Genomic DNA, 14532 nt, shown 5'->3' with positions numbered 1-14532 from the left:
TTAATCAACTACTATAGCTTTAGGTAACACCATTTAGCAGAAGATATGCAGATATTTCTTTCCACCTGTCTCCTCAAACTTGTAATCCGGTCTCAAGTCTCTGATTGCCTCTTGGCTGTGTTCTGTGGATGGTGCCCCACTGCCTCAAACTCAAATGGTCTACAACTGAGCTCCTCATATTTCCGCCAACCTGGCACAATATCCCCTTTCCCATCACAGTATACAGAGCCATCATGTAGTGTATCTGGTAGCCAAATCAATTTGGCTAGGTGTGACCCTTTCCTTCACCTTTAACATTCATGCTCTAACTAAAACGTGTTGTGTCTTCCTCTGTAACACTGCCAACATCCACCCTATTCTCTTGTTACACTACTGCTTAAAAAGACAATCGAAGGCTGATGATCAACTAAATCTTCTAACTAACAGACCAAATAATAAAGGTGATAATTGTAAGTGAATGGTGGTTCACACTATAGATAGGTAAAGCTAAACAAAACAAAATAAAGAACTACGGGCTCCAAAAAAGAAATCAACTTTGTTGCACTCCACCAAATAAATAAATATATAGAAAATAACTTTATTCAAAAAGAGGATTACATAAAACATATATCACTGTATAAATAGAACCAATGATTAAAATGTGTGGGCGGTGTAGCTGCTTGGGCTTCACTAGTTAAACTGGTTGAAATAATACCGGGTATGAAGCAAAACAGGGAGACGGTTGTTAATCTCTTATCCTCACAAAATAAATGGCTGAATTGCCTGGTTAGAACATAAATGACCAGGTGCACAATGGTGGTGATAGTAAAATCACCAATGTATAAAGCCAATGGGTGATTCACAATAGATATACAACTATAGTAGTCACCACCAAGAGTGTATGCAGATGTACTACTTGAATACCTATAGATATATAAATCAACGCAGGTAGACATAGACCTGGTCACTCTCTGCTAGTATAGTGGCTGATTGATAATAGTTACCATCTAATAAATACACATGATACAGTGTATGGCAATATGACATCACTATAAGCATTTGGAATAAGTGTGATAATGATAATGGGTAAATGCCTAATCAAAGCACCAAATATAGCCTGATGGTGTTAACTAATGTAGGATCAGAGTGTAAGTGCCACTGCACGAGGGCCAGCTAATGATTGATTAAACTAAACCTGCCTTTAAATCACCCAAATGAATACAAAGTAGCAAGAACGGACATATACCATAAAAACAGACCCATAGCGGTGTCTGATGTGTGACATGCACGACGCACGTTTCCCTCCTACAACGGCGCTTCGTCAGGGAAAAGTTAGCGAAGGGCTCAGAAACTGAGGTATTTAAAGGGAACAGTAACAATGGTCCCAGGTAAACAAAGCACAATGCATGCGTGGGAAGAGAGTCGATACAAAAAGAACACACCTTGTGCATGCGTAGCCTAATAGGCATTGCAATAATGCAGTTGTGTGCATGCCTGGCCTGATGGAATCGAATGACCGATGTTCAGGGCGCGCTGAGCATGCGTGAGAAGATGATCAGTTGCAGGAGAGTTATCCGTGCATGCGTAACCTAGCAAACATACTGATTGAGCAGGGCGAATACTTGTCAATATACTGCGCATGAGCAGATACTTAGGTTATGGGGGAAAATAAGGCGGCACCGTAAGTAACTCCTCTGCCTCACAAAGCGCATGCGCAAAGAGATCAGTCCAACTGAATCTTTCGGCAATGCACATGCGTAACAAAACAACCATTTCTAATGTTGAATTGTGCGCATGTGTGGCCTGATATTCAACTAAATGTCAGAACACAATGTATAAATGCGTATTAAGACATGCTGATAATTTTTTTACTCTAAACGATGATAATGAGCATGCATAAACTCACATCAAATTAATTTAACAAATATAATGCGCATATGTCACCTGATTGATTATTAAGCGTGCTTTGCAAGACAAATACATAGTGGCACACTAGGTTACTATTCTAAATAATACCTCATAATTGTAATCGTATTACTGAGCTTGCACATCAAAAGGACTTAAGGATCATTAGAAAACTGCTGTAAATATATATTATGTCACTATTACTCATGAGTAAATATTGTTAGTCATATTTAGAAGTTGATATCGTCACTAATAGGGAAAATAATTATAAATATGTACTGTACATAAAAATATATGGTCATAACATGGCCGGTAAAAGCAAAATGTATAGTTAGCATTATGGCCAAACTGGTAGGCTAGCGACTTAACATTTATGGCAGCAAAAGACAGTTAGGATGAACATCTAATAATGGTGGACAGAAAAGGGAGTCAATCAATAAACGGAGAGAAGGTAAAGCCCTCATTAAGGCCATTAGGGCTTTGTGTTTTTCATTTATAAATCCACTCAGGCTCAATACGAAGCAGCATGTTATCTGTATTGCCCCCTCTACTGGGACATTTAAGATGATTAATGCCCATGAAAGTGAGGCAAGTCACATCACCATTGTGTTGTAGAGTAACATGCCTTGCAACTGGCGTATCAGTAGCGTGTTTGATAGAATTCACTTGTTCTAGGATACGTCTGCGCAATTGTCTGTTTTTATATGTCGGTTCTTGCTACTTTGTATTAATTTGGGTGATTTAAAGGCCAGTTTAGTTTAATCATTCATTAGCTGTCCCTCGTGCAGTGGCACTTACACTCTGATCCTACATTAGTTAACATCAGGCTATATTTGGTGCTGTGATTAGGCATTTATCTATTATCATTATCGCATTTATTCCTATAGCTTATAGTGATGTCATAATTGCCATACACTGTATCATGTGTATTTATTAGATGGGTTGGTAAGGGAGTAAACCCTAAAAGGGTGCTTCAAATTGATGTTTGCTGAAGACCGTTATCACAGTCTTCAAGGGATCAGTGGTTTTTAGTAATTCATGATCAGTGTGAAGGTTCCCCCATTAAGTGCATCAATTCGTATATAGTCATATATAATGTAAAGCTCAGGCACATAGAATAAACCGCTATAGGGAAAGAGAGACCTCTAACCTGACCGGATTGCTTGTCCCATCCGGCGGTTCCTTCTCTGGCGGGTCACGTGTTTCCAGCGGGTCCTTGAGCAGGGAGTGCAGAGACTCACAGGGCTGTCTCAGCCTGTGCCTGTTGAGCTGTTCGTTCCGGGAGAAGGAATCCTCACCACTGTTCTCTTGGCGTGCATCCGTCCCAGCAATAGAAAACCAGGTAAGTGAAGAGGAAGGGGGAGATGTTGGAGCACTGCAGTGAAAAATACCAGGCTGGCGGCGGCGTGCAACAAAAAAACTTTAATGCGGCATAAAAGCCCTGAATTAAAATGACAGAACAATTCTCTGACGCGTTTCGTCTGAGCGACTTTTTCAAAGAGTGCTATACTACAGCCATAGATGTACCTTAAATACCCATATGCTCCCGCGCGCGAGTGTTTGAAATTACACGCCCACTGTAATGTGATCTTGACCAATTAGTGATTATGCAAATTTGGAGGGAGCGGCTCACAAGGCCTAATACAGAAGGGTTTAACCCCTCTATTGCCGAATGCAGCAAGTGATATAATATCTCAATAAGTGTCAGGTAAATGGGTATTTATACCAGGAACCATCTTCTGGCTGTTAAAGCAAACTGGTATATGGGAGACATTACATTTCAATACAAACCAACAAACTTTACAGAAAATAAACAAATAAGTGATAAACATAGATTACATAAGTGATACATAGAGTTATAACACCAAACAGACATGAATGGCTACCTTATCATATTAAACTATATAGACCTCTAAACATCTATTTTTAAAAAATTAATTAATTAAATATATTCATATCACCTCGTGTAAATAAGTTAAAAAAACTTAAAAAACATGTGAAAAGCATGTTATAAATCAAATGTCAATTAAAACAGGAGAAGCTTATTTAGGGACATTGAAATAGAATCATATAGCATGATTCTAGCAGCAGATACAGTATAGGTACTGCAATTCTAAGGTACCCATAAGAATAAATTTATATTAAATATAAGGATGATGCTGACCACAATAGTTTTATACCATACAGTTTTCCATCTGATAATGCCAAAATATAACCCAAATAATTGCGGCTTTTGTACAAAGATAGTAATAAACTGATTTAAACAATACAAGGATGATGCTGACCGCGGGAGCATATGGGTATTTAAGGTACATCTATGGCTGTAGTATAGCACTCTTTGAAAAAGTCGCTCAGACGAAACGCGTCAGAGAATTGTTCTGTCATTTTAATTCAGGGCTTTTATGCCGCATTAAAGTTTTTTTGTTGCACGCCGCCGCCAGCCTGGTATTTTTCACTGCAGTGCTCCAACATCTCCCCCTTCCTCTTCACTTACCTGTATTTATTAGATGGCAACTATTATCTATCAGCCACTATACTAGCAGAGAGTGACCAGGTCTATCTCTACCTGCGTTGACTTATATATCTATAGGTATTCAAGTAGTGCATCTGCATACACTCTTGGTGGCTACTACTATAGTTGTATATCTATTGTGAATCACCCGTTGGCTTTATACATTGGTGATTTTACTATCACCACCATCGTGCACCTGGTCATTTATATTCTAACCAGGCAATTCAGCCATTTATTTTGTGAGGATAAGAGATTACCAACCGTCTCCCCGTTTAGCTTCACACCCGGTAGCCCAAGTAGCTACGCCACCCACACTTCATATATTTTAATCTCTGGTTCTATTTATATAGTGATATGTTTTATGTAATCCTCTTTTTGAATAAAGTTATTTTTTATTTATTTATTTATGTGGTGTTGTGCAACAAAGTGGATCTCTTTTTGGGAGCCCTTGGTTGTTCTCTATTTTGTTTTGTTTACACTACTGCTTAAACTGAGTCATGCCCTTACCCTTCCCTGCCTGGATTATTGTAAACTACTACAAACATGCGTCCCTGCCTCACAACTTTCTCTTTTGTAATATATTCTAAATTCTGCTGCTGGAATCATTTCATTCATCAGGAGTAGCTCATCTCCTACTTTAAATCCCAGTCTGGCTTTACATCAAGTTCCGGAACAACTACTCAAAATTATTATTATTACAATTAACACTTTTCACTTATATGCTCCTCCCATCATATTCGCTTCTATTTCTCGCTTGTCTGCTGTGTAATGCTCATAGCTGTCTCCTTTCCACCCCTTCCACCTCCTCGCACCTTAAACCTTTTTCGCTCACGTACCTGTGGAACGCCTTTACACTACGTATACACCAAACCGCTTATTTTTCTCTCCCCGTGCCGCCCCCCCCCCCCCCCCCCCAACCTTTAAGTGAAACCTAAAAACACGCCTTTTAAAGTAAGTATTTCAGTTGCCTTCACTCATCATGTGTGAAGACTTCAATCATCCTGGTCAAGCACTGTCATCTACTGCACTTCCTCATTCGCCTGCTTTCTCTATAAATTTCCTGGCATACCACTCACATTGTAAGCTCTCAGGGACAGGGATTTTCTTTCCTATCATCTGATTTTTGTTGTAATTATTGTGTTATAAGTTCCTTTAGTGTATTGTATCTTTTGTAAAGTGCTACAGTATATACAGTAGACTGTTGGTGCTGTATAAATAATATACATACAGTACATACCTTTTTCGTGCTTTGGCTATCAAATGCAAGAATTGGATAAGATAAAAACACAGCACACAATAAATAAAATAAATGTCTCTTTTCAGCACTGATTACACCAGTTGTAGAAGTTTTCTGTGGGATTTTTTTGTTGGTTTAGAATGTGTAGGCTATCTTACAAAAGTAGAAGTGTTTGGGATCCATTTGTACAAGGCTAAACTATCATTTTCTGCCCTGATATTTCTCACGTTAAACGTAAATTAAAGATTTTGGTGGCAGCATACAGTAGCATTATTATTTTATTACATTTAGCCTAAGTTTTCAGTGTAATTCATTCATGTTATTGCAAATTCCATAATATGGTAGTACTGTTAATCCAAAATATCATTTATGCCTTTGAAAGTTTTCATTGTTTCACTGTCCAAACGGAGACAGCATTCATCTTCTTGTCTTATCTATCTTTGTATATTGAAACCATGCCCATATTCTTTGCGACAAGGTGCTTTAAATTGGCAGAAAAGTGTAACGTAATTGGGTTTTGCAGGCTAAGCGAAAAATTTACAGTAGATTCATGTTCTCCAGATTGATTTTGTTCTTTAACCTCTTAGGCTTTGGAAAAGTACTGCAGAGTGGAAGCAGGATATTCTGGCGTTAGGGATGTTTATGCCAGTCACCCCAATCACGATGACGTACAGCAAAGTTTTTACCTTGCGGAAACACTCAAGTAAGTAAATTAATCAAGAATAATTAATATGAAGCAATACTACAGCTAAGTACCATACCATTAATGCGCGTGACATTCACATAATGTATACATGTAGCAGACATTATTGCTCCTGCTGACTCATTGCAGCGGGACACACACAATGCACTAGTGGGAGCAGGTGTCACTTAAAGGCATTGGCTATGTGTAAAAAAGAGCCAGGGCTACCGTATTGTTAGGTGCAATAACACCTGGCTTTCCTGTCAACAACAAATTGCTGCAGTGAAAGAGTTAGCAAATTGAAAAGGTGCAAACCCATCTAAAGAACCAGCAATTCTTTCAAATCAGATGGGCTTTCTTGTCTAAATAACGTTAAACATATAGACAAGTTTGCACCTTTTAAGACTGAAAAGCTTAAAGTAAGGTTGCCTATTTAAATTGTAAGATTAATCCTTTTTCTATTTATTGCACAAGGAAAATCCTAGTAAATGCGGACGTTTTGTGAAGCAAGTGGTAAGGGTTTGTTATTGATAGCACAGAGGTCTTTGTGCGCATGTAGCTCACTTTAATGTTTTACGTTTATAAATAATGTCAGTGTTATCCTTGTCTGCATGTGGAAGCAGACACACACCACTGAAAACGCTTTACTAGTATAAGGCCTTGGACATAGTAAAAAATACCGTGCTGAGCCGCGCTGAGCCAGCACACTTACCTCCTGCATCTCGTATGTGTGTGGCTTTAGCGGGCTCGTGCGGAGGCGTGCTGAATTGCAGCCGACATATTAATTTAAGTTTTCGCGCTTACAGGAGCGGAGGGCCGGTCACGTGACCGTAAACAGCCAATGGGAACGAGGGGCTAGCCCCGCCTCCCGCCACGCCTCCGCCTCGCCTCCGTCCCCAAAGCACGCTCGCTGCCTCGTCTGACAGGACGCAAAAAAGCACCAGGTTGAACAGGCGAGGCTAAGCGCGGCCCGAGGCACCATGCTCGCGGCCTTAGGCCAATGTAATGCAAGCGCCATTAACGTTGGAGAGAGCATGCGAAGAAACGGCTTTTGGTTCTCACCATTTAGTAAATGCTGTTGCTTAATTCATCACCTGTTTGAAAATATCAATAGACACAAATTACTTTTGAAAAGAACGTGGTCTGTTATATTCTTAATCTATATATACTTTTTCTCTATCAAAGGTTTCAACTCTTTCTATTTTTTCCAAGCTGGTTTTATTTATCAAATACAAAGAGAATGGTAATTCTGCAAAGTGTGTGTGTTCAGTCATGATTTCTGAGACTCATCATGCAGACAGCAAAGACATACTTTGGAAGCTAGAGCCGTGCCTAAAATGTTTTCTTTTCATTTAGCACAATTTGAGCATCCATGTTGAAATTAATATGATCCTGTTTTCCAAGATCTTCATGCTTATTATTATTTGTTTTTATTTTTAAGACTCTAGCCTTCTGTTTAAGAGCAGTTACAACTGTAACATTGAGAAAATCATCTGTTAGCTTTCTGATTAGGCAAATATTTAAAGTACAATACATTATTATACCAGTAGCACATTTACACAGAGAAAATGAAATGGTTGGTATAAAAATAAAGGATTACCTTTTTATTGGTTAGTATTTTGTATTCGTAATGGTGTAAATACATTACAGATTATTTCATAGACAATGGGGAAAATTGTGTTTTCTTAATGTACAGGGACCACTCGAGACTAAAATACCAACGCTCAACCTCTTAGCTCTTATTTTCCTTTTCATTAAATATACAGTAAAAGCCTCCAATCCATACCTTAACTATTTCTTTATCTCAACTCTATTTAATATGCTACACAAGACCTGCAAAACGGTCATTAACCCTTCCATTGTTCTTCAAAAGAAGACTGACAACATTTTAGTTCATGCTCCTGTAGCCCCCATTCCCTGTGTAAGGGACTACGTGTGATGAGTACCTGTTTAGCATACAGGAGGCCTAATCCTCCGCCTCTGGGAGCCTGGGGTGATTGCTTTCTCGCTGGTTACACAGCGCCTCCTCCTGAGAGGGATCCTAGCGCAGCAGGATAACCCCTCACAGGAACCAATACGCACAGGGTATATAACAGGAGTATTTACTGAACATGCAACTCTACCTAATAACTATACCATACAGTATACACAATAATAACACAGGGAGTATGCCCACAGTACTTAAGGTGCAGTGGCACCAATATCCCCAGTGTCCTTCACCCTGTGGACCGTTGGTGCACTTTACCTCCCTGGGCACTCCTGTACTCTTGTACCGCTGAACGAAGCAAAGGATCCGTTTGATCCCACGACGGGGGTCTCTACGTAGTCGCTGCTCCTTGTGCGTCCGATCCACCTCTGAGGGAGCTCCCGTTGGAGTGTGTCCCTTTCGTATGTTGGTTAGGTGCCTGTAGTCTAGTCCCAGGCCGCAGGCCACAGCTCACCGCGTGGGGTCACCGATATGCTGACACTGCTGAGTGCTATTGGGGAAGCGTTCCTATATTGGGCCTTCCCTACAATACACAATCTAAAGGGTATGGGGCCTATCAGGGGCCTACGGGGCAATCTGGCCTAGTCCAGGGGAGCACTGCTCCGTTGGGGTCCCTCTTCCGACTGAATGTATCAATCTGGTGCCTCCGAGAATCTTGCAGCCCTATTGGCTACTGCGCATCTGTTAACAACTTGTAGTCCCTTGCGGAGCCTGCCTAATGGCCGCCGCAACTAATGGGGCACTGCGCATGCGCATATGCTTTATCACGCATGCACAAGTTTTTGCAAGATGGTGGCGCCTTGTTCCGACGTCCGCTGCGGAGCTCCGGTGACCCGGTCGCCCCACTGACCACCCACAGCCCCTAATGGACCAGCATGCCACACCGGTGGCATCCGAGCGCTCCTGCAGCCACCCCCCTCACGAGGACCAGGAGGTAAGAGGGAGACCTGGCTACACTCCCCTCTACCTACCCACAGTACACTGATAGGCTTTACATTTAGAACATTTTCTGACTGTCAGAGTCTGATTCCATTCCCATATAAAGGAGAGTGCGATGTTCAGTTCATTAGAGGCAAATATTGATTGATTGGTGTAGGACAATCCTTTGGGTTGCCCGTTTAAGGTAGCCAAACTTACTATCTTTTGACCAGAAACTGTAACTTAAGCCCCTCTTATGAAATATGAAAAGGGATAGGTTAATTATATTGTATTGTAGGCTTAATGCAACATGTTACATGTGATGAAGATACCAGAAATGGTTAACTAGACGTGGATTGGATGCTTAAAAGGGGCATTAAAAGAAAAAGAAATTAGACCTAATGAGCTGTTCTTTGACATTTTCTATTACTCTCGCTTATAATGTCACACTTCCAACAGCACACCAATTAAAAAAAAGTATTGGCTTTAGAATTATGACTTCAAGAAGGGTACACAAAGGCATTATCAAAGGAATTGTATGATCAGAGATACCTACAGTATATTAAAGCCTTATTAAACTTTACAAAGAATCAGAACAGTCATAAGTCTTGTATTCCATCCAGAAAGTACACATTGAAAAATCCAATACTAATATTTTTTGACAATAGTCACATAAAAAAACATCTTTAATAACTTAACATTTTTAAGAATAAATAGTCAACATGCTCTAAAATATGTATCAGACAAAATATATATTGGGGAAATTGAAATGCTCATAATGAAAATGTGAAGCTGTATTGGAAGTGCAGTCTTGTTTTTTCATCTTTCTTATATTGCTGTATATTACTGCATATGACAGTGATGCTCCTCCTAAAAGCCCTGACCTATCAGCAGGCACTCCAAAGAAACGTCACACTTAAAGTGCAAAGCTTTTCCCTTCAAACATCTTTTTAAGTTCCGCTCCCCTTCAGAAATGAATAAGAAAGTATCTGCAGAATGGAGTGAAAAGGAAGAGTTCACAGACCCATATACCATGTTTTCTGCACAATCTGGGTTTACTGCCATGGGGGGAACACGGCAAGTTATACCGGTATTTCAAAAACAGTTCTGGAAAAATACTCCATGATTTCTCATATCTATCGTAGTGTATCAAAAAGTGGGGGGGAAACGGACACTAATATCCATACCACTTGGTAGAAATAAAGTGACTACAGTTCCCCCTTCTGATTGCGTCAAAAGACCACTAACACAGTGCTGACTAAGCAAACTTAGAGCAAATATCATGATACACTGATGCTAGGAAAAGTACATGCTCTGAATGACTTACAATCACTTTAAGGAAAATGTGTTCATTGCAGATTTATTCATAGCCACTACAAATGCAAGTACGTGCAGAACAGAAAACTGTAAGCTCTGCATGTTGATGTTTGGTGGGGGAGCTGAACATTCTGTACACTGTGACATTGGCCTGCTTCCGTTGTGACCGCAAGAGCATTGTGTTAGAGCAAAAATACTTAGTACTGTAGTAAAAGACTTATGGTTAGAGCCAACACTAATGCTTGCAAAAGAGTTGATCTGAAAATATCAATTGTTAAAGACCTGAATTCAATGAATAATAGTGGTTAATTTTGCTGTTGCTCTCTCTTCAGATATTTATACTTGCTGTTCTCGGACGATGACCTTCTTCCACTAGAGCATTGGATTTTCAACACTGAGGCACATCCTTTGCCCGTTGTCCTCAAAGGTGACAGGACGATAGAAGCCGCATCCAAATAAAAAAAAGCAACATGTGAACTACTTTTTCATGCTGTTAATTCGCTGCATTCCAATCCAATCGTCCACTTTCCAGGATCTGGGAACAAAAACATCAGTTATATCAATTCATCTGTTCTTTTTCTGAAGTTGTATACCAACTGTTTTGCAGTCTGTCGTGTTTACTACCCGAGATTTCTGGGCGATTCTAGAGCCATTCCGTTGTCTTTTTAAAAAAATGACTGTGAAATAGAAGCACCTTTTTTTTTCTTCTTTTTTTTTTTTCATTTTTTTTTTTTTTTTTTTTTTTTTTTTTTTTAAAGACCTGACATTTAGATTTCATTAGGCTGCAATCTGCGTTTGCCATATAGATTAGATGGGTCTGCATATTTTTGGTTTCCCTATTCCTTTCATTTGACTGCAAAGATCCTTCCTCCTCTGTGAGGAGATTGTCTGCTTTATGCTGTAATATTTTGCCATGTTGCAAAAAGCCATATTGAATAGTATAAAAAAAAAACTCTTTCCTTTCCAGTTGTATGTGAATCGGATTTGTCTGCAATTTATCGAAGACAAATCGTGTAACTGTGACATCCTCCTCTTATGCGGGTTTTTCTTTCACTTTGGTCAAATGTATTCGAAAGTATTTCATTTCTAATGAAGGTGTCATCGAAATAACTCCTCTTCATGCAGGCGTAACTCTGGTTTTTATTGGCAATACCCACATTTTACAAATCTTTAATAAGTGGAAAATCACCTAATCTCTTAAATGAAGCTGTTTAAAAATAGATGTTTTACTGCTAAATTGTATTTTCCCTTTTCAAAATAGTTAAATCTATATATATATATATATATCTATATCCTTGATCGTTAGACAATCTAAGATGTGCAAAATAAAGTTATAAAAATTTTCAGATGATTATTTTAATAGGGCATTGTATTGTATTATCAGTCATAATAGTTTTCTCTCTCTGCTTTCTATACACTCATGAGCATGTATTTGGTAGGTGAACAATTAACATTTGATTTAGAATCTAATTTGATTTATCTGAAAGGTATAGATGTATTTTTTTTTTAACTTTGGTTCAGATCTCTAGCTGGAGCAAACCTCTCACTGTGTTTGAAGAATTCAGCAAATTGTAAAGGTTTTCCAGCTTTAAACCCATCAGCTCCAGTAAGTTAGAAGTTTAAAGTAGCAGTTCCAACCACTGTGCTCTGGCAGACTTGGAAAACTGGCCTGGTTTGTGGAAATACTGTAGCGCATTGTGTCCCCGCCCTCCAACTTCTGATAACTAGAAGGGGTAGGAATCATAACCTCGGAATACAGATGTCTGCTTTAATTCATGTGGGTTGCACTGTTGCATTTCAGGAAATTACCCCTTCAGCTTCAAATGGGTATAGATTTTTTTGTCTTTTTCTGGAAAATGTTATAGTTGCCCTGATTTAAAGTGCATCCTGGGAAAATAATACAAAGATTGGATCGTTTCTCTTGCACAGAATGAATGAATCAATTTCACAAGAGGTCAAAGTTATTGAATGGAGAAGTTAATCTAGACAGGTGTTTGTTGAATTCATATAAATATGCTCATATAATTGTTTTTGTCTAGGCCAGGGGGTTATTTAAATATTGACTTCTGTTTAACATTGTGAGAAAGCAATATCAAAAATGCTATTCATTCTCGATCACTCTTGCAGTTAGATCATTAAATATTTGAAGTTTAATCAACTTTTAAAATCCGTACTCTGTGATTAAATCAGCATAGCATACACCTCCATATTGCATTGTCCTGCAACAAAGGCATTTTTACATTTGTATTTTTTAAATACTGTGCCATATCATATCTGTATAAATAGTACTGAACTGATGTTACGTGGTAAAGTACCCTATGGTATAAATTGCAAAACACAAATTAAGATTTATTTTACCTACCGGTAATGCAGAATATAGCATTAGAACGCAGAATACCACAGACTTTCCATAGGATTCAATGTCGGTGATAATGCCGAATATCAACATATTGCACCAGTGGGAGCAATAACCCTTGCTACATCTGTATACAGATTCCACATTAAGGGAGCATTCCCACTATTTTGACACCCTTGTTTTATAAGATGGGAAGCAGGGGGTCCTTTGGAAGTAAACCATGCTATTTTTTAGCTCCGGGGGCCTTCTGGTTCGCGAGATACTTAGCGATTTAAGTTCTCGACATCAGACCCTACAGTATTTTCGCGCTGGGATTGAAATTCCAACTTTATTTTGGCTCAGGGGACCTGCAAGATTTGAATTGCTATTGTTTACCGCTGGAGTGTCTTCAACAACAGTAATGTCACCCGATAGTATCTCGGAAAGCAGGGGGTCCCTGGAGCGGAGAATAACCAGTTCAGACTCCCTTCCTGTAAAAATAAAAGGGAGGGGGAAGCACCAACATATTTCGCAGTGTGGAACAATGGGGGTACAGAGTGAGAAACAGAATAACTTACCAAGTAAGGACAAACAATTGCAAACAAATACTGTATAGTACAAAAGGTAATGAGGGCCCTGCTCGTGAGGGCTTACACTTTACAGGGGATAGGAATATCAAAAAAAGTGTCCCTTTTATTTGTGTTTACCAATACCACCGTTTTTTCTGTTTTGATAAAAATCATTTAAACAACTCTCAGAGATTATTAAACACTGTACTTTGTCAAATGAATGTTAAAATGCCTTAATTTTACAACATTGCATTATTGGAAGTCAAGCTTAGAAGGGTATTGTGAGATAATCTTACAGATAAATTGCGATAGTGTTATGCTTAAGTTTTATATTATCTGTGGTCTGCTCTCTTAAAATGTTGGATTAATAGACACGCCCTAGAGTCAGGGTAAGAAAACGGAATCTCGTTTATTGGGCCAACCGTTTCATTCAAATCAATGGCGTCTATTATTTTTGTAAATTATTTTTTAACGAACATAATTCATTTCTATCATGCTAATAGATCAATAATGCATGCATTTAACAGGTTTTGTCTCCCCTAATCACGGAAATTCTAAGGGCCTCATTAAATAGCAGTAAGGGGTTTAGCACAAGATATTCCTACTGTAGGTACTACTGTACTTGCTAAATTTAGGGTGCTGTTCACGAAGGATGTTGACTGCAAAATAGTACACAAAAGCAGAACCAGGTCCAGCAAATTGGGATGCCCCCTCATAGAGGCTTTAATGGAAAATGCAGATAGATGCTAAGACACAACAACTCAGGTCGGGAGATAGGATAACATGAACAAGGTAGTCATGCACACCAAAAATAGATCAATCAAAAAGGTGATTTAATGACTAGAGAGAGTCGTAACAGCATCCAACGTTTCGGTGCAACATGCACCATCACCCGATAAATGTGCATGTTGCACCGAAACGGATGCTTTTACGACTCTCTCTAGTCATTAAATCACCTTTTTGATTGATATATTTTTGGTGTGCATGACTACCTTGTTCATGTTATCCTGTCACCTGACCTGAGTCTGTGTCATTGCATCCATTCGGTGTGCTTGACTACCTTGTTCATGACTGCAAAATAGTGAAATATA

At 39.0% G+C, this 14532-nt stretch overlaps 1 protein-coding gene across 1 annotated transcript in view; it reads left to right on the top strand.

Annotated features, from left to right (window-relative positions):
- MAN1A1 (mannosidase alpha class 1A member 1) overlaps positions 1–11886 on the top strand; it is a 292996-nt gene extending 281110 nt beyond the window's left edge. The window contains exons 11-12 of the mRNA XM_075597752.1: positions 6221–6336; positions 10870–11886. Of these exons, the coding sequence (XP_075453867.1) occupies positions 6221–6336; positions 10870–10996 (243 nt within the window). The 3' untranslated portion in view covers positions 10997–11886. The remainder of the gene's footprint in view (positions 1–6220; positions 6337–10869) is intronic.
- The last annotated feature ends 2646 nt before the right edge of the window (positions 11887–14532 follow it).

The sequence above is a fragment of the Ascaphus truei genome, chromosome 4 (assembly GCF_040206685.1).
Source record: "Ascaphus truei isolate aAscTru1 chromosome 4, aAscTru1.hap1, whole genome shotgun sequence".
Classification (NCBI taxonomy): Eukaryota; Metazoa; Chordata; class Amphibia; order Anura; family Ascaphidae; genus Ascaphus; species Ascaphus truei.
The sequence above is the reverse complement of the archived record's forward strand: the minus strand, read 5'-3'. Positions and strand labels throughout refer to the sequence as shown.